Raw genomic sequence first — 21297 nt, forward strand, 5'->3', positions numbered from 1 at the left:
TGTCCAGCAGAAAAGTCCATGTTCGGCATCGAACCACATGGTACATCGGCATCCCGATTCGAGATTTTGGGTGGTTGGTTAAAAAAGATGCATCAATATGAAATTTTTTAAATTTTTTTTCCACAAAATCGCGCACAGAATCATTCGATTAGTGATGTGTGATTAGAGGTTACCGAGCAATTCGCAGATATCTTTACCCGTCTCCAAGAGAAGACATCGGGTTGTCATGTGCTACATGTTGCTCTGGATGATCTTGATTTTGAATACGTAGCCGTCAAATGGTAGACCTCAGCTGGTTCTAAATATGTCCCTGACATTGGGGCATTGCTCGTCTAGTTCGTATCGACTTGTAAATTCCCATGTGTCTTGGAGCGCAAATGTTGAAGCAGAACTGATGGGAGCACTGACCACTCTCTGATGAATAGTTACCACGATCATGGAGCCGGCTGGCTGGGTGGTTGACGGATGGCTAGCGTTTCGCACGAACACTGGCCATTGAAGCGCGCCCCTTGTCCCGCCTTGCTGTCCCTGCCACCTCAAAAACTAAGGAAGCCATGGCCATGCAAGATGCAAAACGGACCAAACACGCTTGCAAACCAGCCAAAACACCCGCTCTCCCAACCCCGTTCTGCGTGCGCTTTGTTTGGCACTCCAGGTCTTTTTCGGTGGTGGTTGCCAGAGTTGCAGGAGGCTGTTTGGTCGTTGTTAGAGGCTCCTGTTAGAGGCTGCAGAGACCTGCGCTAACCCTGCGCTAAAATTACCAGCCCTGCACTTGTCTGCACTAACCCTGGCACAGGCCTTGGTTTGGAAAGCTTGGCTTGGGCGTCACCCACGCGCATCCAGCCAGGCGTGCCAGGCACGACGCCAGGCTCGGGGGCCACCTTCCATCTCTTTTCCCTTCGATGCCCCACTCCCGCCCCTGGCCCTCTCTCTCCAGTTCTCCACTCCCCGACCACTCGCGCTTCTCTTCTATCCCACTGCGACCACGACCACGACCCTGGAGACATCCCGACTGCACGACTGCGGTTCCCTGCTCCCGTTGACTTTTCCAGCCACGCCATTCATTGATCATTCATTCATTCGCATTCAGGCGCTGGGCGCTCTCACTGTTCACTCCCGCCGTGAATGCTCCAGCCTTCCGTTTCTCTCTGTCTCAACCAATTCCTCAGTTTCATTCACAATCCTGCGTTAATTCACCCAACAACAATCTCTACCTCGACCCGTCACTCAACCACACAATCCAGTCCTACCACTCACCTGTTGAACCTGACCCGCGCAACGGAGTTTCTCTAGCAGCACCAGATTCGTGCATTTTCTCAATAGCTTATCCATCGCAATTACTCGCTGGCCCACTCCATCAAGATCCCCTACGGCAGTTATCAATACATCGATAGAGCATTTACCCGATTCTGGCACTTTACCATTACGCTTACGACTTTGCTTCTTTCTACACGCCACGCCCCTCATTTGTCAGATCCTGTTCGTCGCAACAACCTGAACTCTGCCGCACCTGAGCACCAACAACGACAACAAGGCCCCCAACAACAACAACAACAACAACAACAACAACAACAACAACAACAACAACAACACAAACCAACATATCACACAACCCATCCGCCAACAACTCGCCCTACTTCGCCCTTCTATCATCATCATCACATACACCCGTTCCCGCCCTGCATCCGGACACCAGTCACCACGCCCTGGTCGCATTGCGCCAACGCTAATCACTCTGCTCATCCCGGCTGCTTGGGATATCACCCGATAAGTATTCCAACTTGGGATCAACAAGGATTCGACCATCGCATCGCTCGTGTAAAGGGGGACCAGGTGGAATCCTCGCCGGGGCTTCGGGATAGTGATCGGCGGCCCCAGGGTCTCGGGTGACGACTATGAATCCTCACCACTGACTAGATCGCTGTCGTCACTCCACGTCGCAAAACGTCCCCATTTAATACCAGAGGAACCTTCCCGTTGCGACACACCCCCGATACCACCACCACCAATACCCTTTGACCGCACATCACAACGTGGACCGCACCCTGCAGGACCACGCGACATCGCCGGCAATGGAGACCCTACGACTAAAGACTCGGCCACCGGTCGAAGACGATATTGAAAACTGGGACGATGACGATTTCCTTATCGACGGCGATGACTTTACCATCCAGAGCCACTCCACCACGGCCAACGCTCACCCCCATCGCCGCGATTCGCACTCGTCCTTCCGGTCCGATTTCGAATCCGTCCATGGAGAGGAGGAAAAGCAGGTTCACCTGCCAGGAGATGATGAAAAGTCGACATTGGATGCTCTAGCTGCCGCCGAGAGGGCCGGCATCCCATTACCAAAAAACGTACCACCCTCTGCCCTTATGGGAGGCACCATCAAGAGACTGGGTGGGAGGAAAATCAGAAAGATTATTCAGGAGGACTGGGTTGATGATTTGGAGTTCCCTTCCGATGCCGGCCAGCTACAGATCAAGAAGCGGGATAGTTCGCAATTTCCCGAGGCCATACGACAGGTCAGCGGCTCATTCCAATCGCATCCCCAGCCCGCGCGGAGAACTAGCGGCTCCTTTGGAGGCCGCCTAGAGCCAGTGCGGAAAACCAGCGGTTCGTTCGGCCGTCCGGAGGCCATGCGCAAAACGAGCAACACGTTCCCAGGCCGTGCCTTACCCCCGCAGAAACTCACCGTTAAGCCTATGGACGTCCAAGTGAGGAAGGCATCCCGCCCGTCGCTTACTTCAACTGGCCTTATCGACTTGGAACGCTTCAAAGATATGGATGATGATAATGATTTCTTTGGGGATGGGACTGAGACTATCAAAGTGAAAAAGAGGCGCAATACCCTCAAGCCTGTTACTTTCATCACGCCCGCCACTCCTCTAAAGGTTACTCCGGATGAGGACGACTTCGAACACGATTTTGAGCTACCGATGGACGGGACTCTTAGACTTTCTAACCGAAGAGAGTCCCCCAGGCTTCCAACACTCAACACCTCGGATGATTTCGAATGGGGCGAAGGAAGTCTAGGAACCCGTTTCGGCGGTACTCGTCGCGATGCCTTTTCAACTTCATCTGTGTCGGCCTTCAGTCCCAGTATAGCAAGCTCTACTGTAGCGGAAAGTGAAGACGAGTTTGATGGCATCATTCTGCCTCCTGGACCACTTAACTGGGAGGAAAGACTGCATCGTCGCCAGCAAAGCAGGTCTCCGGAACGGATTCCGGAAGAACCGGTTATAGTGGAAAGAGCACAGAAGAAAGATAGAGAGGAGCAAGAAGACTTCCTCTCTGGACTTGACATTGGAGATGGAGAGGTGTTCGACTCCAAGAAGTTGACTTTACATCGCAACATCAAGGTCAAGGACACAAGGGGCGATAGCCCAAATCGGCCCAAAACTTCGGTGGCTCTCAAGTTCACCAACAAGCCCGTGGCTGCTTCTCGTCTTCCACGACCTATGGGGTCGATCGGGTCATTAGTGGGCCATGAGCGAACTCAAACACAGTCTTCACTCGAACCTGTATCCGAAACCGGAGAAGTAGTGACGAGGAGTTCATCACGACGCTCGTTGACACGCTCGGGACATAATTCTCAGGCTTCCATCTCAAGTATTGTGTCCTCAGGACCACAGCCCCCACCGTCTACAACGACCACACGTAGAAACATGGCACAGAAGACGACTACCACATCACAAAAGACCGAGCCTACTACTACAAATGCTCAGCTTCTCCGCATGAAGCGTTCGGTGCCTGGTCTTCGGCCTCAAAACCAGGCACGGCCAACCACAACAACATCACGCAATTACGAGCGCCCCCCATCTCGGACCGAGGCAACTCGGACGCAGAACTCTGTACGACCAAAGACACCAGTGGAGCGAGTGCGAAATATGGAAAGCACTGTCACCACAGGCCGAAAGGGCCCAGTCCCCTCGGTTACCCCTTTCTTGCCGGCTGGAGCTTCGGCATCAAAATCGTACAATGTCAATGCCGCTAGGAATACGCGGAGCTTCCGGCATCAGTCTGAGGGTGGTATCGATTATCGGCCTACCTCCCGAGGAACGTACTCCCGGGCCTCCAACAAGCGATCGCCCAGCCCCCGCAAGCACAGATCCGTCGATTTCATGGCTGCCGAAGGCAACTGGAAGCAGCTTAACAAGCCGTTCCGGGTTAGGAACTTTGGAGACGGCCACGAATTGGACGGATTCGACGATCTTCCCACTTCCACCCAGGCGGAGGCCAAGTATTTGAGGCAACCTGTTAACAGCGGACCCAAGGCCCAAGCCCGGAATAGGCTCTACCAGAACATCGCCCCCCACGATCGGAACAACGTTACGCCCTCGCCTCCGGTCACGTCGCGGTCCCCGGCCCGGTTTAACGATTCCAACGTCCCCAGTTTCGCTCGTGATACCGCCGCGAGCCGAAGAGCCCGGGAATCCTGCCTGGCCCAGCGCAACGTTTCTGGACAACTTGCTCCACTCACGGCCCAACGCGTCGCGCAGCTGTCTACCAACAGAGGTAACCTTCACCAAGCAACCCCATCAGCACCGCCTCAGGCGACCATGAAGTCTTCCAGGAAGCTGCGCAAGGCTCCCCAGCTGAAGCCGCACCTCATCTCAAACTTGAATCCCCCAAAGGACTCAAAGAGTGAGTGCCTGTACAAAATTTAAAAATTCTCAGAAAAAACATATCAATGCTAACTTTGTCCGTCATAGTTGTCAAGGGCATGTGCTACAATCCCGAGACGTTTCGGTGGGAAGGGAACGACAATGTGTTGCGGGCGTTTGAGGCGCCGGCATCATCACCGTCGACGGCATCAGTAAAGGTACAGCATGTCGTGCGAGAGAGGGAAAGCGCGACCCCGCGCCCGGCTCTGATCACCAACATTGGGACGACCAAGGGCGTCCAGGTGGTCAAGGGGATGGTGTTTGATCCACAGAACATGTGCTGGCTCAAGCTGGGCCCGCAAAATGACAAGGCAGCAGCAGAGCGTGGACGGTCGAAGAACGGGTCGACGATATCGGAGGCGATGGATGATGACGAGGATGTCTTCAAGGACATCCCCGATTTGGAGGACCACACCATCACCTCTGCGGATGGGGGTGGTGGCAGGACCAGCGATGTCAAGGATGACTGGCTGGTTGGCGAGGAGTTCGATGTCGGGCCGGAGTTTGTGCGTCGGCAGCGCGAGGAGGAAGAAAGATGGAGGAAGAAGTGTCAGGCGTGGACGACGGGGAGGTCAACCCGTGGCGAGGCGTGGAAATGGGCTATTCGTGATATTGTCAATGGGACTGTGGAAAACTAAAGAAGGATACCCCCCTTGTTTTTCTTGTCGGTCTGTCGGTCGGTTGGTCTGGTTGGGTTAGGTTAGGACACAGGTTGGGTCGGGATTTTGTCTATCGTGCGTCGGTCGTCAGGCGGTTTGGCGGTTAAAGGAAAGGTTAGGTTTTTATGATGCTATGACGACTTCTTTTTTCTCCTTCTCTCTTATTTCCATACCCGATATGAACCTTTTTCTACTTGATTGTTCTTCTTCCGTCTCCACTGATGGGTTTCAAAAAGATATATAGTATAATCCTGTGTGATGCTGAGATTTGGCTCTCTGGATGGACGGGGAGCCTACACCAGCAATGACGTTTACGACTACAGCTGTTGTATATTGTACTATAGTACTGGGAAGAATGTGGGAGGCCGATGGGGGAAAGATGAGCGGCAGGGCGGAGGGTGTGTTGCGGCAGTGCACGAGAAAGAGGAGGTATACAATGATCAAGAGGTACTCGGTGGACAGTGAGAAGATAAAGGACCGTGAAGTGGACAATCATGAGCAGAGAGACAGGCCATAGTCCTCAGAGTTGTGGACGCATTGGCTATAGATGATGAGGTTCGAAGACAACGGCATATAATAGCAAGTACTGGGCGACCAGTATTGCTTTGACATCTAGTTGTTTCTTAGATATCATCAATCAAATCCGATGGCGACAGTAACTTGACTGCGAAGCCAACGCATTCGATTCAGAATATTTATACAATTGACTTGGTATTGAGCACCACTTATTAAACGGCTGTAAAGAGCTCTCACCCTTGAAGCAAATCCAAGATTCGCAAAGCTACCCCTTGTTCGAAGTTTTAGGCTCTTGTTCGACCCACAGGCTATCCGCTGCTTCAGTTCAGTTGCAAACGACAAATCACAGGGGGCCAGGAGTTGCAGGCTGGAAGTCAAGAGAAGCATCTCCGATAAGATAAGGAAAGCTTCGACCCCATTTTCATCTCCTCCCCTGTCCGCCATGCCCCACCCCGGTCCCCGTCGCCGTCACGGAGGGGAGCTTGTGCCAGAGTGCCAGGAGCACTGACGTTGTCTGATTGATTGATCGCAAGAGCAAGACCAACACCAAACAACCACTGCCATATCTCGAGATCAATTACATCGCGAACCAAACCACCACTAAATCACCAATCGTCACCATCCCGACGACGAATAGCATAAACGACAGTAGCTTTTTGCGCGACCAAGACAAAAGCAGAACCATCCCAACAACACCCATCTACCTCTACGTACGAATCGCAACAACTACAGGTAGCTACCGCCCATCATGGCCACCGAAGTAGCCTTCGCCAAAACCTTCTTGGCCGTCCTGGACACCAAGCCGACCAAGATCTCGGCCGATCATGTCGAAGATGCGAGGACGTATCCTGCTAGTACTCCTGTAAGTTACCTTTTGTCTTTATAGCATGCTTTACCACCCTACAAACTTACACCCATCCACTCCCCTCCCCTTCCCCCCTCTCCTTACCTTACTTCGCCTCCTCTGAACACACCAACACATCAAATCAACAAGGCTGACATGTGACAAAAAAAACAGTTCACCCTCCCCCATCACCCAACCTCCCGTCCCTTCCGCAAGGTCTCCCGCACCACCGCCTCAGCCTCAGCCTCAACCACCACCACCACCACGCCCGGCTCTCCATCCGGCATCTCCTCACCCTCCGCCGCCACCGGCCCAACAGCCCTAGTGCACATCCGCTCCCCCCGCAACCCCTCCCTCTCTCTCTCCCTCCCGACCCCTCAACCTCTCGCCACTACCTCGATCCTGGACATCAAGACCTTCGTTTCTCAAGAAACCGGAATGCCGATCGAGAAGCTCAAGTTGCTGTATAACAAGAAACCTGCCGGTGACGTCAAGTCTCTGAAGGAAGTTTATGCTGGAACAGTTCTCGAGGGCGGGGAGTTGGAGCTCAGTTTGATGGTTATGGGTGGACAGGCTACGTATGATTCTGAGGAGGCCAAGGCAGCGAGGGAGGCTAGGGCTGCTGCTAAGAACGCGGTTCCTGATGTGCCGGAGGTGAAAATGAAGGATGCTACACAGCACGCAGAGACGGAGACAAGCACAACTGGCGAAGCAGCGGGACCGGTAGCACAAGGCCTCAGTGGCTCTGCAGTCCTCGAGACGGAAGAGTTCTGGGAGGATCTGAAGGGGTATTTGCAGCAGCGGATAAGGGACGTTGAGGCGGCGGAGGAGGTGGTGGGGAAGTTTAGGGGGGCTTGGAGTGGAAAGAACTAAGTAAGGTCTTGGTTGTCTCTAGGAGTCTTCAGTGAAGAGCGGACTGATGAAGGAGGAAATATGTTATATTAACCGGGAGTGGTAGACAAGAGTAATGGATGGAACGTTGGAAGGGTTAGTATGAGTGAAAGTGAGACAGTAGGACATTATGGGGTCACCTGAGGAAGTAATATCGATTTTGGTAAAGATGACTGCCTAGTAGGGAAACACGCTTTTTTCAGGTAATAGAGGACGGCCTGAAGAGTGTGCAAAGGTGTGATGAGAAAGGGAAAAGAAGATGCGAGGAAGCCCGTGGTGAAGTGATGGAGTGATCAATAAGAAACAAGGGTGTTTACCGCAGTTGAAGAGAGCCAACTTGACTGCTGTACAATATAAGCCACCACTGTATGTATGCCACCTTTTAGGTACCGGTATGACCCTGGATTGCTACACACATCTTTGCAAGCTCCATGGTATATCATGATGTTCTGGTGAAGAGGTCCCACGCTTTCTCAGTCTTCAGAACTGGCAGACGTGGATCGACTAATTGTCCGCGGCAGGATCTAGGAAAGGCTGACGATATCACTTCGAGGCCAGACTCTTCTAATGTGCACACAGAACGAGTAATGACATGAGACCTTTGCACAACCAGATTGGACGTGTATTCTATTCAACTTTTCCAATCCTCTACGACCCTTATCGCGTATCTAGACATATAGACATCATAACTAAACTCCTCGCAAGCAGAACAGAGCAGACAGCATTTGACATCTCCAAACCAACACAAATAGTAATATGGAAGTTGAGTAACTTGTAAGTAGAGGTGGTAGTAGTAGTAGTTGATATGGTAATGGGGTGTTAGAATAGTAGCGTGGAGTTTATATTGTCATTACAACAACGTCCGACAGCAACAGCAAGCAACTGCGAACATCTTTCGACAACGCAACGCTTCAACAAATCATATCTCTCTTCTTCTCTTCTTCTTCTTCTCTTAATACGGATTACGGGGGGGAAATCTATGCGGCAGTACCCTTGCTCACGGTCTTGATAATCTGTTCATACTCGATATCGTCCGTCTCGTTGGCCTGGAGCTCGACAGCGATACCGCTGAGGGAGCGCTTGAGGGCCTCCTTGGAGGAGGCGTAGACCATCTTGGACTGTTTTTGATTGTTGTTAGTGAGTTATTGGTGCTGCGTTTCAGTCATCACGAAAGAGGAGGGGAACGCACCTTGATGCCAGCATCATCAGGGGACCAGGCGATGAAGGTCACCTTGTTGCGAGAACCCTCGCCAGAGGCAAGCTTGTACTCGAAATCGTAGACGGCATATCGGGGACCCTTGCCAACGGCGCCCTGCAATAGTTGTATGTTTCATTAGCGATCGGCGCTCTCGCAGAAATGTTTTGTTTCTTTCGTTCGAATAGTCCACGCAGGCGGGAAACGCCACAGCAGGGGGTTGGCATGTCTTGGCAGTCCCCTGTGTCTGGCCGCCTTTTTGGGTGTAAGAACCCCTCACTGTTCCCAAGACCCCTCCTTCCGTATTCCCCCTTTTTCGTTCCCAGGTGGGGAGAATAAACAAGACAAATATTCGCCCACAATGGATAAGAGATTAAGAGGTGAGGGTAGGCCGATGCATGGTGATGGTGGTTTCGGGGGTCCGTATAGCTCCTTTTCGCATTATGGGGCTGAATTGGGCTGGGCTGGGCTGGGTTGATTGCGACACTATGGCTGCAAGCAAGCAGTCACCGGGGGGGAAAGAAGGACCTACAGTAGCGCTCTTAGTCTGGGCGTTGACGAGCTTCTCGCGGAACTCATCGTAGTTCTCGGTGGGGCCCTCGCTGGTGCTCTCAATGACGATCTCCTTGAAGTCGTCAGACAGCTTGTAGATGATGTACCTGAGCTGACGGGACATCAGCTTGTCGAAAGCCCTGCGGCACTCGGGGTCGACCTGAACTCTGTAGAGGGAGGCAAGCAGAGCACGTTAGCTATCTGATCGGGGTTCTTCCATGTTTTGGGTTCTGTTGTTGTCGTTGTCGTTGTTGTCTTTTGCGGGTCCTGCCCCCAATGTCCCAACGCCGCGCTAGCTACCCGGCCGCCAGATGCAACTCTGTCGCTGCTGCGTGATATAGGATGGGGGAATCTCGAGATAATGTGCTGGCTTGCACCGCGGTAACGGGTGGGCAATGGACGGACAAGGCGACGATAGGGCAGCGTCAGGTTTGTTGCGGTTATCCCGAACCATCGGTGAGGATGGACCCAGGGGGCGAGGCAAGCAAAATGGCGGAAAGGGGGTCAGATGTAGCAGGTTCACGGTAGGACTAACCCGGATTGAGACTGCGATCAAGGCAAAGAAGTCAGCGCCATGTTGGAACAAGCAAAGCGAGCGGTGGTCGCGCGCGCGAGGAGCGGGAGGGGACAGGAGAGAGGATGGTTTACCATGATGTCGGATTTGTGTGTTGCGGTGGGTTTGTAAAAGTGTTCTTTTCAAAAAGTCGACGACGACGGGTGAACCGATCGCGAGAATGGGGGGCGGGCGTTATATGTGGAGTGGGAGCCGGAAGCTGGATGGCGCGGGAAGGTTGTCAGTCAAGTCGGGTCGGGTCAGCACAACAGGGACGGTGGTAGGTAGAAAAGGCAGTCCCGTCGGGGGGCGGAGCGAGCAGGCGAGGGGTAGCAACATGGAAACTCGAACTGGAAAAGGCGGCGGCGGGAGCGAGGGCAAGGGGATGGAGCACACGGCGGCGGCAAGGCTACAATTCGACGATCCTCGCTGGCGAATCCGTACGTACGTTAGATTGAAGATTACAAAGGTGCTATGAATGGTTGCAAGGCAGAGAAACGGGAGAGTTGTCAAGATACTCAAGACGAGGAAAGCAAGGACGGGGAGAGGACGGGGGACGGGGACCGGGAAGAGAGCTCTTGGAAGACACCTGAACTGTGAGGGTTGGGAGCCTGATGCGAAAGGAGCGAGGGGTTTCCCAAACAGCGGGCAGTCATGGAGGTCAGGCCGTGGAGGTCTCGTCAGCCAGCAGCAGCCAGCAGCCAGGTAGAGAGATGGAGGCCGGGCTAGGGCACCCAAGTGGAATGCCACCATTCGTTGACCAGCACCATTCAGCACTGCACCGGCCAACTGGGCACCACTCGGAATGGGCACTGGATGCCGCCCCCGGGCACTGCCAATCTGGCCCTCCAATCTGATGAGCTCCAACACACGAACGAACAGCTCCAAATACTCGTCAGGTCTAAAAGCGACTTCTTCCCCCATGCGAGTATCAGCCCTGACAGTCCCTCTCTCCCGTCGCAAAGCAGGGCAGCTGCTGGCCATTGAACAGCACATTGTGGACTCCGTCACTTTGGGTGTGGGCTCCAACAGACGGACGGAGAGAGGGACGGTGCAGAGTGGATCCCGCTCGACGTCGGGTCTTGGCTTGGTTTGATAGCGGTGTTAACCTTTGAGGACGCCGGTATGATAGTAATTGCCTGCTTAGTTACCGACTAGGTATAAAAAGAAGGGTTTCCGTCGAATGGTTGTCTGTGATTCCTCTGGGTACCTTTTTGTCATAGTTCCCGTCTTCTGTCTTGGTGTGCATCTGCGTCATTCACGGAGTTGGGGCTGATAGCTCCCCGAAAGGAAGCTGTGATGATACCGAACAGACGGAGCAGGGGTGGCCGAAAGTGAACGACAGACAACATGGAAGCATGGGAAGCTCTACAAGATTACGTTTCACCACCCGGGAAATGAGAACGTCGTCGTCGTCGTCTTCTCTCATCAGCCAACCCTCCCGCTTAAAGACGCGTTTATCAACCTCGGCAACCGAAAGGTCTGAGGTCATCAGGCAACAGTGGGTAATTACCTGTTGAAGCTTCGAAATTGCAGAACTGATAACGGAAAAGGTAATGAAACTGGATGGAGAGCTGGATGGAGAGGTTGAGGTGGATTGTCGATGGAGGGGGAGCCACCGCCTGGAATTATGAGATGGTGGGGTGTCTTCCAGTCCGTCGCCGTCGTTGTCCATTTCTTCCGTTGTCACTTCAATCTGTCAAATCGTCTGCGAAACGAAACAAAACGGCGGCCACGCGGCGTGCACACGCCGTACACGCACACCTCACCGTTGACAGATTTTAAGTTCACAGCGGCGGGAGAAGACTGCCACCTGGTTGAAGGGCCCCACTACCTACACTAAAGACATGTTTACTTGGCGCCGTCTCAGTGTAGCAGCGTGTAATTTCTGTCCCACCTCGACATTCGTACCACCAACCACCCTGATTGGCACGAGCTTCCTTTTGAATATCAACCTTCATCCTATTCACAATACCCGACGTTTATAGTACCCTAAGTTCTGACAACCTTCTTGATATCTCACAGCCACCATGATAACGCAAACTGCAGTCGGACTTTTAGGGTTCAGCGTCAACATGATGACCTTTTGCATGTAAAAGGCTCTCTGCCAAGGTCTGTCTGACTATTAACGGTTGCCTGAACGTAAGCTTCGCAGTGCTCTTCTTTTAAGAACCTCACGTGTCATAAGGTATGCAAGTGCACAGCTTTTGCAACTTAAAGTAGGAAACAAAAGTAGCAATATTGTACAGTTTTCATTCATTCTCATGATTCGCTCTACTCTAACCCTCCTCTGTGGTTCCGTAGATTATAGTACAAGGAGCATCATCATCATCCAAACAATGCCCGCCGGAATATGCTAATAAGAACACAGCATGAAGGAAAGGGGTGTAGAGAGGAGAGAAAATTACATGACACACATTTTTTTTACAGTCCGTGATAACACCAAACCCGATGCCCCCAAACCCATGTTGTCGCCGTAAATCAAAGGGAAAATAAAAGACACATTTTTCACACCCTGACCGTGTGGTTCACTGGTAGTTTGTAATTTCCTTCTCTTTCTTACATCATACCACCCATGCCGCCCATGCCACCCATGCCACCCATGGCAGCAGGGCCCTTCTCGGCATCAGCCTCAACAATGGCGACCTCGGTGGTACCGAGGAGCGAGGCGACACCGGAGGCATCAACGAGACCAGTGCGGACGACCTTGAGGGGGTCAAGGATACCGGCCTGGATCATGTCGACGTACTCGCCCTTGGCGGAGTCGAAGCCCTTGTTGAAGTCGTTGGCGAACTCGTCAGTGAGCTTGCCGACAACGACGGAGCCCTCGAGACCGGCGTTCTCAATGATGGTCTTGGCGGGGCGGGTAATGGCGTTGCGGACAATGGTGACACCGAGCTGCTGGTCGAAGTTGGCGGGCTTGACGTTCTTGAGGGCGTGGACGGAAGCCTTGATGAGGGCAGTACCACCACCGGGGAGGATACCCTCCTCAACGGCAGCGCGGGTGGCGTTGAGAGCGTCGACGAAGCGGTCCTTCTTCTCACCGACCTCGACCTCGGAGGAGCCACCGACCTTGATGACGGCAACACCGCCAGAGAGCTTGGCGAGACGCTCCTGGAGCTTCTCCTTCTCGTACTCGGAGGTGGAAGGGTCGGCCATGACGCCGCGGATCTGCTCGCAGCGCTGGGCAATGGCGTCCTTGGAGCCATCACCGTTGAGGATGATGGTGTCCTCCTTGGTGATGGTGATGGAGCCGGTAGAGCCGAGCATGTCGGGGGTGGCCTTCTCGAGCTTGACGTCGAGCTCCTCAGTGAAGACGGTACCGTTGGTCAGGACGGCAAGATCGCCGAGGATGGACTTGCGGTTGTCACCGAAGCCGGGGGCCTTGACGGCGGCGACCTGGAGCTGGCCACGGAGCTTGTTGAGAATGCAGACGGCAAGAGCCTCACCGTCAATGTCCTCGGCAATGATGATGAGGGGGCGGCGGGTCTGGCTGGAGATCTCGAGGGCGGGGATAATGTCGGAGGCCTGGGAGATCTTCTTCTCGGAGAGGAGGATCAGGGGCTTCTCAAACTCGACCTTCTGAGACTTGGCGTCGGTGATGAAGTAGGGGGAGACGAAACCGCGGTCGAAGCGCATACCCTCGGTAACCTCGAGCTCGTCGTAGAGAGTCTTGCCTTCCTTGCAGGTGATGACACCCTCCTTGCCGACCTTCTCCATGGCGGAGGCAATCAGCTCACCAATGTGCTTATCGCCGTTGGCAGAGATGGTGGCGACCTGGGCAACCTCCTCGGAGGTGGTGACATCGCGCTTGTTGGCCTGGAGGTACTCGACGACGGCCTCGACGGCAGCCTGGATACCGCGACGGAGATCCATGGGGTTGCAGCCGGCAGCAACGTTCTTGACGGTCTCGGAGAAGATGGCGCGGGCGAGGACGGTAGCGGAGGTGGTACCGTCACCGGCGACCTCGTTGGTCTTGCCGGCGACCTCCTGGATGAGGCGGGCACCGAGGTTCTCGAACTTGTCCTTCAGGGTGATGGACTTGGCGACGGTGACACCATCTGTTGGGCTGGGGGTTAGCTACTCTGACACATTCCATGTTTCTCTGTTATATCCTCAGCATGGTGTACTAACCCTTGGTGATCTTGGGGGAGCCGAAGCTGGACTCGATGAGGACGTTGCGACCCTTGGGACCGAGGGTGGTGGCGACGGCCCTGGCGAGGGTCTCGACACCGGCGAGGAGAGCGGCACGGCCCTCAACACCGAACTTGAGCTCCTGTATAGCGGACGGGAGTTGTCAGTATGCGCCAATTGTCATCCGATATCATGACGGCATGGCCGGGTACTGTATAAACGCACCTTGTGAGCAAAGCGGAGCTGCTGGGAAGGAAGGCGAGTGGCCGCCTTGCCGACGGAGGCTCTGGTCAACGCGCGCTGCATTTTGGGGGTATTGTGTGAAGAAACGAAACTACAAACAGAGAAAAAAGAAGGATCACTGGGGTATCACGGTCGACTTCAGGGAAAAGGAGAGAGCAAAGGAAATGCTAAGATCGCGGACTGTCAGAAAGAACTGGGGAAGAAAAGTGCGGGCGTGGGCGTGTCGCCGTCGAGAAAAAATGCTGGACTTAAACATCTCGAATGGCCCGAGCTCCCCGCTGCCGCTAGGTCGCTTGTGGGTTAGCGGCTTGCTGCTTTCCCTCGATTTCCGCTGCTGTCGCTGTTTCTGGAACCATCCGCACCCCACCATTCGCTGTTTGAATTCAATCATTCCCCCTCATTCATCACTGTCATTCGGTGTTTATGTCGCGCAGCATATCAATGATCGGTTCGTACCTTCCACTCGAGTAGACAAAACACACAAACTCCAATTTCCCAACTTTGTGTTTATCGGCAATTACGCTCAAGGCCGTTGGATCAACCCATCAATGTGGCCAATTCATTCATTGAAACCTTGCTGGCTGGTGAGTAATCAGTACGCTCCTCTGACGTCCATGCATTTCCATGTCAACAAAGTCGCTCCTCTTCCCCGGGGAACCACCTCGCTCTCGGCAGGCAATCCCCAGAGTTACCCGGCAACCGAACCCCCCTGGACCGTCCACTTGGTCAGTCTTGGCAAAAATAAGCGCATTGTAAAGCCGACCGTCACCCCCCAGTTGAGCCTCAACACCGGCCTTCCACGACTCGGCATCCCCGGCATCATCGGCGCCAGCAGTCATAGGTCGAAACACTCCGAAACAACTCCTAGCTTCGGCACATACGGCACCGGCAGTAGTGGAAGCCCGAAAGCGCAATGACCGGCCGAACCGAAGTCGAGAATTGGGAGTCGTCTCAATTCCCGCTCTCTCTCAGCTTTCCCATCACGGCGACAACCACTCCTTCATCCCATCCTTTTCAGTTGATATCCATCACTCTCTTCTCCACCTATTTCACCCGGACAAGTGTCTGTCAATTGACGGCTACGTGCATATTCTTTCGGGTCTCGACAACCTTAAATGTATGGCCTGTCCACCAATCCCTGTTCAACCCACCTTTTACAGGTCTGCTTTGTTTGTCAATCACCGCCAACCATGAAGTCTAGACTTTGGTCTAGCATGTGATGATGTTCCCTCATTGATCATGTTTGTGTCACCAAGCCTTGCCTATACTGTTGACTTTAGTTTTGCAACTGGCATAAAACCCTGGCGGCTAAGATAAGTCCTATTCCCGCTGTTCAGAATGTAGAATTATGATCACTACTCAAAATGTGCGGTTGCTACGGCGTTAAAAGCAATTGCAACATGATCTTTTTCCGTATAACACCGTCCCAAGTAGCATCTTAAAGTCTAGGTGTGAGAGCCAATCACAAACCTCCATTCGATCTGAACTTAAGTCCTTCCTTCGGTTTCTCCACACAACCTCTTCCACGCCCTCAACTTCAACTGCATTTTTTTTCTCTGAGTAATACTTCCATTCACCAAAATTGTCTGGATGAAATCTTCTTCCGCAGTTCTCGCTCCCATTTACATTATACTACTCTCACTGTCTACGGTGTTGCTCATTCGTGAGAGTGTCTTCGCCAATCACAGCTTACCATCGAAGATTCAGTCATTCTTAAAGGATGCTTTCAAAGTCCGCTTTACTCCATTTCACTTATCACTTCTTTTCAGTCTGGTAACAGGCTTCAGTCGTCTTTTGCTTATACTTTATTTTTTCGTCTCCGCCCTCATATCCCAAAGCATTGTTGTACGTTCTTCAGTTTCCGCGTTGCCGGTTCTAACCTCAAACGTCCAATTTCGCATCTAATGTCAATGTCGAAGACTTGATTGGAGTTAGACAGACACTCTCCAATATCATGTCCAAGGTTCACAGCGTTCATTCCTCGTGCCTTTTATATTTTGCATTGACAGCTACGCCATTGTTTCATTGTGTCGCTCTGTATTTTCATTGCGTTGGGACTTTCTTTTTGCCGTCTTCGGGTTGATGTCTACTTAAAAGCATAGACAAGTTTCTTATACCTACAGACATACAACTCGCCTACGATCCATCTTTGATCCAAACACCGAAAACCCACAGGCGTCTAAAATCACCAACCAACCTGATCATAACAAAAATCATTCAGTCACCAGCCACCCCCACCCAAAGCATCACCTCCAGCTCCAGCCCCAGTTGTCAATCCATTGCTAGAGTTATAAGCAGACTTTAAGAAAAGAATAAGCACATACGACCATACCCACTGGAAAACTCGGGATCCCGTCCGCTCTCCCATAGATAAGCCAGTGAGGGCCAGACTAGTAGTTGGGTCGGTGACGACCAGCGAATCCCTGGTGTTGTATGTTTTTTTCCTTCCTTTTTTTCCTTCCTTTTTTTCCTTCCTGAAGTTACTTACCCATTCTTCTTTTTCTCCATATTCGTTCCTTCTTATTAATTGTACTTACTGTGTGTGGGTGCGTCGATCGTTGTCAAGCATACCCACTGCGAATGGAATCTTGACATGCACATAAGCTGCTCAACAAACGGAGTTGTTTGTGAGTACCTCTCATTGACTAACAGCTATAAACGATGATGCCAGCTCCGATATATAAATGTATGGTCCCTTGATCCTCCGGGCTCAAGAGCAGAATAGGAAGGAAGCTAATGTGAGCCGGCAGATCACAAATTTTCCACCACACACCTTATATGACCGGGGATGAAGAAACGAGCCAATCTCAACAAGATGGTCCCTAATGCAATCTGGCCCTGCGCTGCTTGGATGTCACGGTGCAGCTAGACAACGCCTTCAAATGCTCAGCTCCGAAACTCCACCGTTGTCCACCATAACTTCGCCTAAGAAAGCACAGTCCTCCACAACAGACGACATGTCCGTAAGAGCAACATTGGCTCTGACTTCCATGCTCTACCGATGTCTGTTATAGCTGGCCCAACGCTGGTCAATATCCTTTAGCGCCACCTCCTGCTATAAATGCTCCTCTGTCAATACTCCTTTTGCGATAAAACGACAAAGATCGGCAAGGAATCTGCAACGAAATGAAAGAGAAACAGAAAAACAAACGGCTCACTTTTCCTTCGGTTGGTGTGAGTAGTCTTTCTCTCCCATAATGCCTGACGACAAACTGGGATAAAAAAAAGCCACTCCACAGCAACCGAAGAGGAAGAAAAAAAGACAGCAAAGAAAACCGAAAGAAAGAAAGAAATAACTGAAATTTCCAACGAGGAATTCCATACTTATGGGTAGGTGTGAGCAGAGGCCTGCAATTTCATCCACGTGTATGCCTGATTGCGCTGGTTGCCGAACTGGGTGAAGCGGGCGGCCCGTTTCTTCAAGCATGCTTCGCCCTCTTGGAAGGCGACTGCTCGAGCTCATGGCCATCGTCATCATCCGGCTCCGATTGGAAGTCGAACATCTGGTTGCCATCGCCCTTGCTGGAGGCGCGGTTATTCTGACCCAAAAAGGGATCCTGGGACCGACCCTGTTGGCTAAATGCGTGGGAGTACTGGGTGTCCTGGCCGTGACCATGGCTGCTGCTGCCTTGCATGGGCTGGGAGTGATAGTTTCCATCTCCTCCGGAATGCAGGGCACTGGCAAAGTTGTAGAAGTCGGGCCGCATCAAGGGCGGGGGCGGGGCCTTAGACATAGCCACCGCTTCAGAAGCACTGCCCAGGCCGAGGGGGGAGCGGGGGTCGCTGAACATTGCCTCGTTCGCGCCGTGGCTGTAGTCGTCTTCGGCGTTTGCGTTGGTGTTGCGCATGAGGTTGGTGATCGGAGGGAGACGATACTCGTTTCTGGTGGGGTAGCCGTTGTTGTTCGCCTGGCGCACTTGAGCAGGCTTTGGGGGAGAGTCAAGGCCTTCGAACTTTAGGGCAAAAAGAGTCAGCAAACAGGTCAGATACCGGTGATGGATGAGAAAAGAGTAAGGAACTTACATCAGCATCCTCGCCCTCGTCGTCGAACTGAGGAACATACGAAGGGACACTACCGATACGATTACCTTTGCCGTTACCAGCACCAACACCAGAGCCCCGGCGATCATTGTCCAAATCGTACCGCAAAAAATACTCATCAGCATCAGCGCCGTAATCCTCAGCCTCGCCCTCGTCATCAGCAACATCAGCTTCGCCCTGCTGATACTGCTCGACAGACTGACGCGGAACCACGCCGTAATACTCCATGTCATCGTCCTCCTCTTCCGCATAGGTCGGGCGAGTATTCACCTTCTTAGCTCTAGCCGACCGGCGAGCCGCCGACTTAGGAACCTTCTTAGCACCTGGGCGGTACTCCTCATCAGAATCAAGGTCAGCCGGATCAGGGGAAGGCTCGCGCTTGATCTTGACGACACCACGACCGCTGCCACGGCTGGCTCTCATGCGCCCACCTCCACTACCGCCAGAGCTGCCAATGCCATTATCACCAATGGGACCAACACCTGCAAGGATACCACCAGGGGTGCGTCCCAGAGGGGTGCCGTTGCCGTTGACGCTGCCACGACGGGGGGTACCAGCACCGCTGCCGCCGCCGCCGCCGTAGTTACCACCTCCTCCACCTCCTCTACCAAAGTTCTCCACAGCATCTGGCAGGTTAAACTTGCGGTCCTCAAGCGGCTCGTCAAACCTCACAGGACGCGTAGTCAGCTGATCATCCGGGTTCTCCTGGTTAGCGCGGATGTAGCCGCGAACGTGCGGGTCGACGAAGACGCGCGAGCCGGGCTTCTGACAGATGGGCGGGACCAAGTGGCCTTCGGCAATTAGGTGGCCGCGCAAGCGGTTGAGGTGCTGATGGATGGCGCTGCCGGTTGAGCCTGGGTGTAGACGGTGGGCGATGGAGTCCCAGGGGATGTCGACGCGGTAGCGGGAGCATTCGTATTGGATGTGTAGGAGAAGCTTTTCGGCCATGCGGGGACCTGGAGGGATGGTTAGTGATTTTGCTTCGAGATAGATGGGGTTCATTGCCTGCGACAAAGGACGGGCGGGGTACTTACGGCTCCAAGTGATCAAGTTCCTGCCTTCGACGCGACCGTTCTTCTTACGCTCCTCGTGGCTCGGGGGCAGGTAGGTGAAGTTCCACTCCTTCGCTGGGGTGCTGCTCTCGTTCTTCCTTGCGCTGCCGCCGCCGCCGCCACCGCCGCCCAGTTTGGAAGGGGTCGAGGGGCCACCGAACGCGTTGCTAGAAGTGGAGTTGACGCGGGCGTGATGAGACTTCACCGCGGGCGACTGGCCCAGCTTGCTGGGTGACTTTCTGGTGTTGCCCATTTTGGGGATTTACTCACGGAGGAGTTGCTCTTGCGCCTATGAGTGGTCAAAGAAGGATGGGGCTGTTCCCTTTTTCTGCCGGAGTATTGGCCCGTTTGGTTGATTGCGACTGGGAAAGTCTGGAGGTGAAAGGTCAGCTTCGATTCGCGGCGACATGAATGTCAGATCAAGACAAGAGGCGGCTGAAGGTGATCTCGATCTTTCCAGAAGATGAGCGATGTGCCCGGAGTGAGGGAGAGGTCAGCGTTGTTTGACGAACTGCGACAAAAGAAGGCGGTTCGCGACAACGACAACGTGACTCGAGGCAACAAATATCGGCATCATCTCAATGAAATGAGGCAAACATCGCCGACGAAAATCCATCCACTGGCAAAATCACAATCGTTCTTGATAAACTTGCTCACTTACCCTTAGCGCAGAACGTGAACCGACGATGATGCTATACCGCACTCGACAGGTTGCTGCCTCTGATATCGCAACAAGGTGAGACTGGAGTGGATGCAGGAAAGGTGAGGTCGAGTTGAAAGCTGGAGGATAAAGATATACGGTACCCGAGGGGTACATGAAGGGAGATAGGCAGTGGGTGGGTCAGCTATTGGTCAAAGTCCGTTCAATAAGTATTTGGCCGTTGCCAAGATTGACCGTCTGATCTTTTTTTTTTTGGTCTTTTTTTTTCAAGTTGCTCGTCGAGTCAATGCGAGCTGGTGTCATTGGACCGTAGGGTGTAAGTTACGGGTGAAGGTCGTCGAAAGGCGGGAGGGAGAGCTTGGGTTTCTAGGGAAACGGACGGGAGATGAGACCATTTCTTATGGTATTCCGCGCGACGGCGTGATGCGAGGACAATAAGATGGGGAAGGTATGTCATTCCGTTATTCAGTCACTTGTCTGTTGACTTGTACTCAGATCAAGGTTGAAACTTCTAGACACTTGGTCGGAGGATCAGTGGTTTCGTCATCGTCTGTTTCGCAGGCTTTTTTTTTTTTTTTTTTTTTGTGTGTTGGGCACATTTGGAAGGAGAATTACATGGCAGGAGAGCGGTTGGTAGTGGAACGAGGCAATCACTCGCTGTTCACTCATTCAGCAGAATTACAGGCGCCAAAATACGGTACGGAAAGTATAGTATTCCTCTTGAAGGGGTTGTGCTTTGACACAGTCTGGTACACCGAGGGCCTATCGCTAACACATCTGCCATCTTCCCACAGTCTACAATATTCAGCGGATATGATGGCTGAAGATGAACCCCAGGGAAAGCACTCCAGATAGACCTGCACCTAGAGCTGCCCGAATCATCACAAAAGCCGGTTAGTCTGTCTGTCTTAGCAGCGGGGTATGGGGCTGTGTGTTTAACATGCGGATATATACGATGTAAGTGTCTCTGCTATTGCTTTGCTTTTTCTCCAAGTGAAATCAGGTTCACACAGGATTCTTTGTGATCGGGGTCAGGAGGGATTTAGACTTATTCACCTGTAGTGGTAATGCCACGGCTCTCTGTCCCGGATGGGTTACGTCTTTATTGTCTGTTTTCCCTCTATTATGTTATAGTTCCCTTCTTCTGTTACCAAGTGGGAGAAAATACGTTACAACAGATTGTGAGTACCTATGTGCTATTTGAATTGCCCGTTTCCTCAGTCTCAACTACTTCCAGGTCTCTTGCCTGTCTTGAGTTATACTAATGTGGCCAATATCTCATAGACATC

At 52.8% G+C, this 21297-nt stretch overlaps 5 protein-coding genes across 5 annotated transcripts; 2 read left to right on the forward strand and 3 right to left on the reverse strand.

Annotated features, from left to right (window-relative positions):
- The first annotated feature begins 1548 nt into the window (after positions 1-1548).
- Positions 1549-6035, forward strand: SMAC4_02335 (uncharacterized protein). Its single transcript, XM_003350615.2, has 2 exons — positions 1549-4647; positions 4716-6035. Exons 1-2 carry the CDS (start codon positions 2073-2075, stop codon positions 5303-5305), a joined length of 3165 nt encoding a protein of 1054 aa, XP_003350663.1. The 5' UTR covers positions 1549-2072; the 3' UTR covers positions 5306-6035.
- Positions 6036-6188: 153 nt separating this feature from the next.
- On the forward strand, positions 6189-8092 carry SMAC4_02336 (uncharacterized protein). Its single transcript, XM_003350616.2, has 2 exons — positions 6189-6704; positions 6861-8092. The coding sequence occupies exons 1-2, from the start codon at positions 6591-6593 to the stop codon at positions 7557-7559; spliced, it is 813 nt and encodes a 270-aa protein (XP_003350664.1). The 5' UTR covers positions 6189-6590; the 3' UTR covers positions 7560-8092.
- A 46-nt stretch (positions 8093-8138) lies between these two features.
- On the reverse strand, positions 8139-10486 carry SMAC4_12757 (uncharacterized protein). Its single transcript, XM_024655191.2, has 6 exons — positions 10326-10486; positions 9973-10097; positions 9860-9870; positions 9305-9491; positions 8767-8889; positions 8139-8695 (listed from the first exon to the last, which is right to left on the reverse strand). Exons 2-6 carry the CDS (start codon positions 9973-9975, stop codon positions 8555-8557), a joined length of 465 nt encoding a protein of 154 aa, XP_024511107.2. The 5' UTR covers positions 9976-10097; positions 10326-10486; the 3' UTR covers positions 8139-8554.
- Positions 10487-12127: 1641 nt separating this feature from the next.
- Positions 12128-14435, reverse strand: SMAC4_02337 (uncharacterized protein). The gene is made up of 3 exons (XM_003350617.2): positions 14237-14435; positions 14012-14153; positions 12128-13938 (listed from the first exon to the last, which is right to left on the reverse strand). The coding sequence occupies exons 1-3, from the start codon at positions 14315-14317 to the stop codon at positions 12437-12439; spliced, it is 1725 nt and encodes a 574-aa protein (XP_003350665.1). The 5' UTR covers positions 14318-14435; the 3' UTR covers positions 12128-12436.
- Positions 14436-17673: 3238 nt separating this feature from the next.
- On the reverse strand, positions 17674-19600 carry SMAC4_12087 (uncharacterized protein; the record flags this gene model as incomplete). Its single annotated transcript, XM_003350618.2, has 3 exons — positions 17674-17979; positions 18009-18207; positions 18278-19600. 3 exons carry the CDS (start codon positions 19598-19600, stop codon positions 17831-17833), a joined length of 1671 nt encoding a protein of 556 aa, XP_003350666.2. The 3' UTR covers positions 17674-17830.
- Between the last annotated feature and the right edge of the window lie 1697 nt (positions 19601-21297).

The sequence above is a fragment of the Sordaria macrospora genome, chromosome 5, assembly GCF_033870435.1.
Source record: "Sordaria macrospora chromosome 5, complete sequence".
Taxonomy (NCBI): Eukaryota; Fungi; Ascomycota; class Sordariomycetes; order Sordariales; family Sordariaceae; genus Sordaria; species Sordaria macrospora.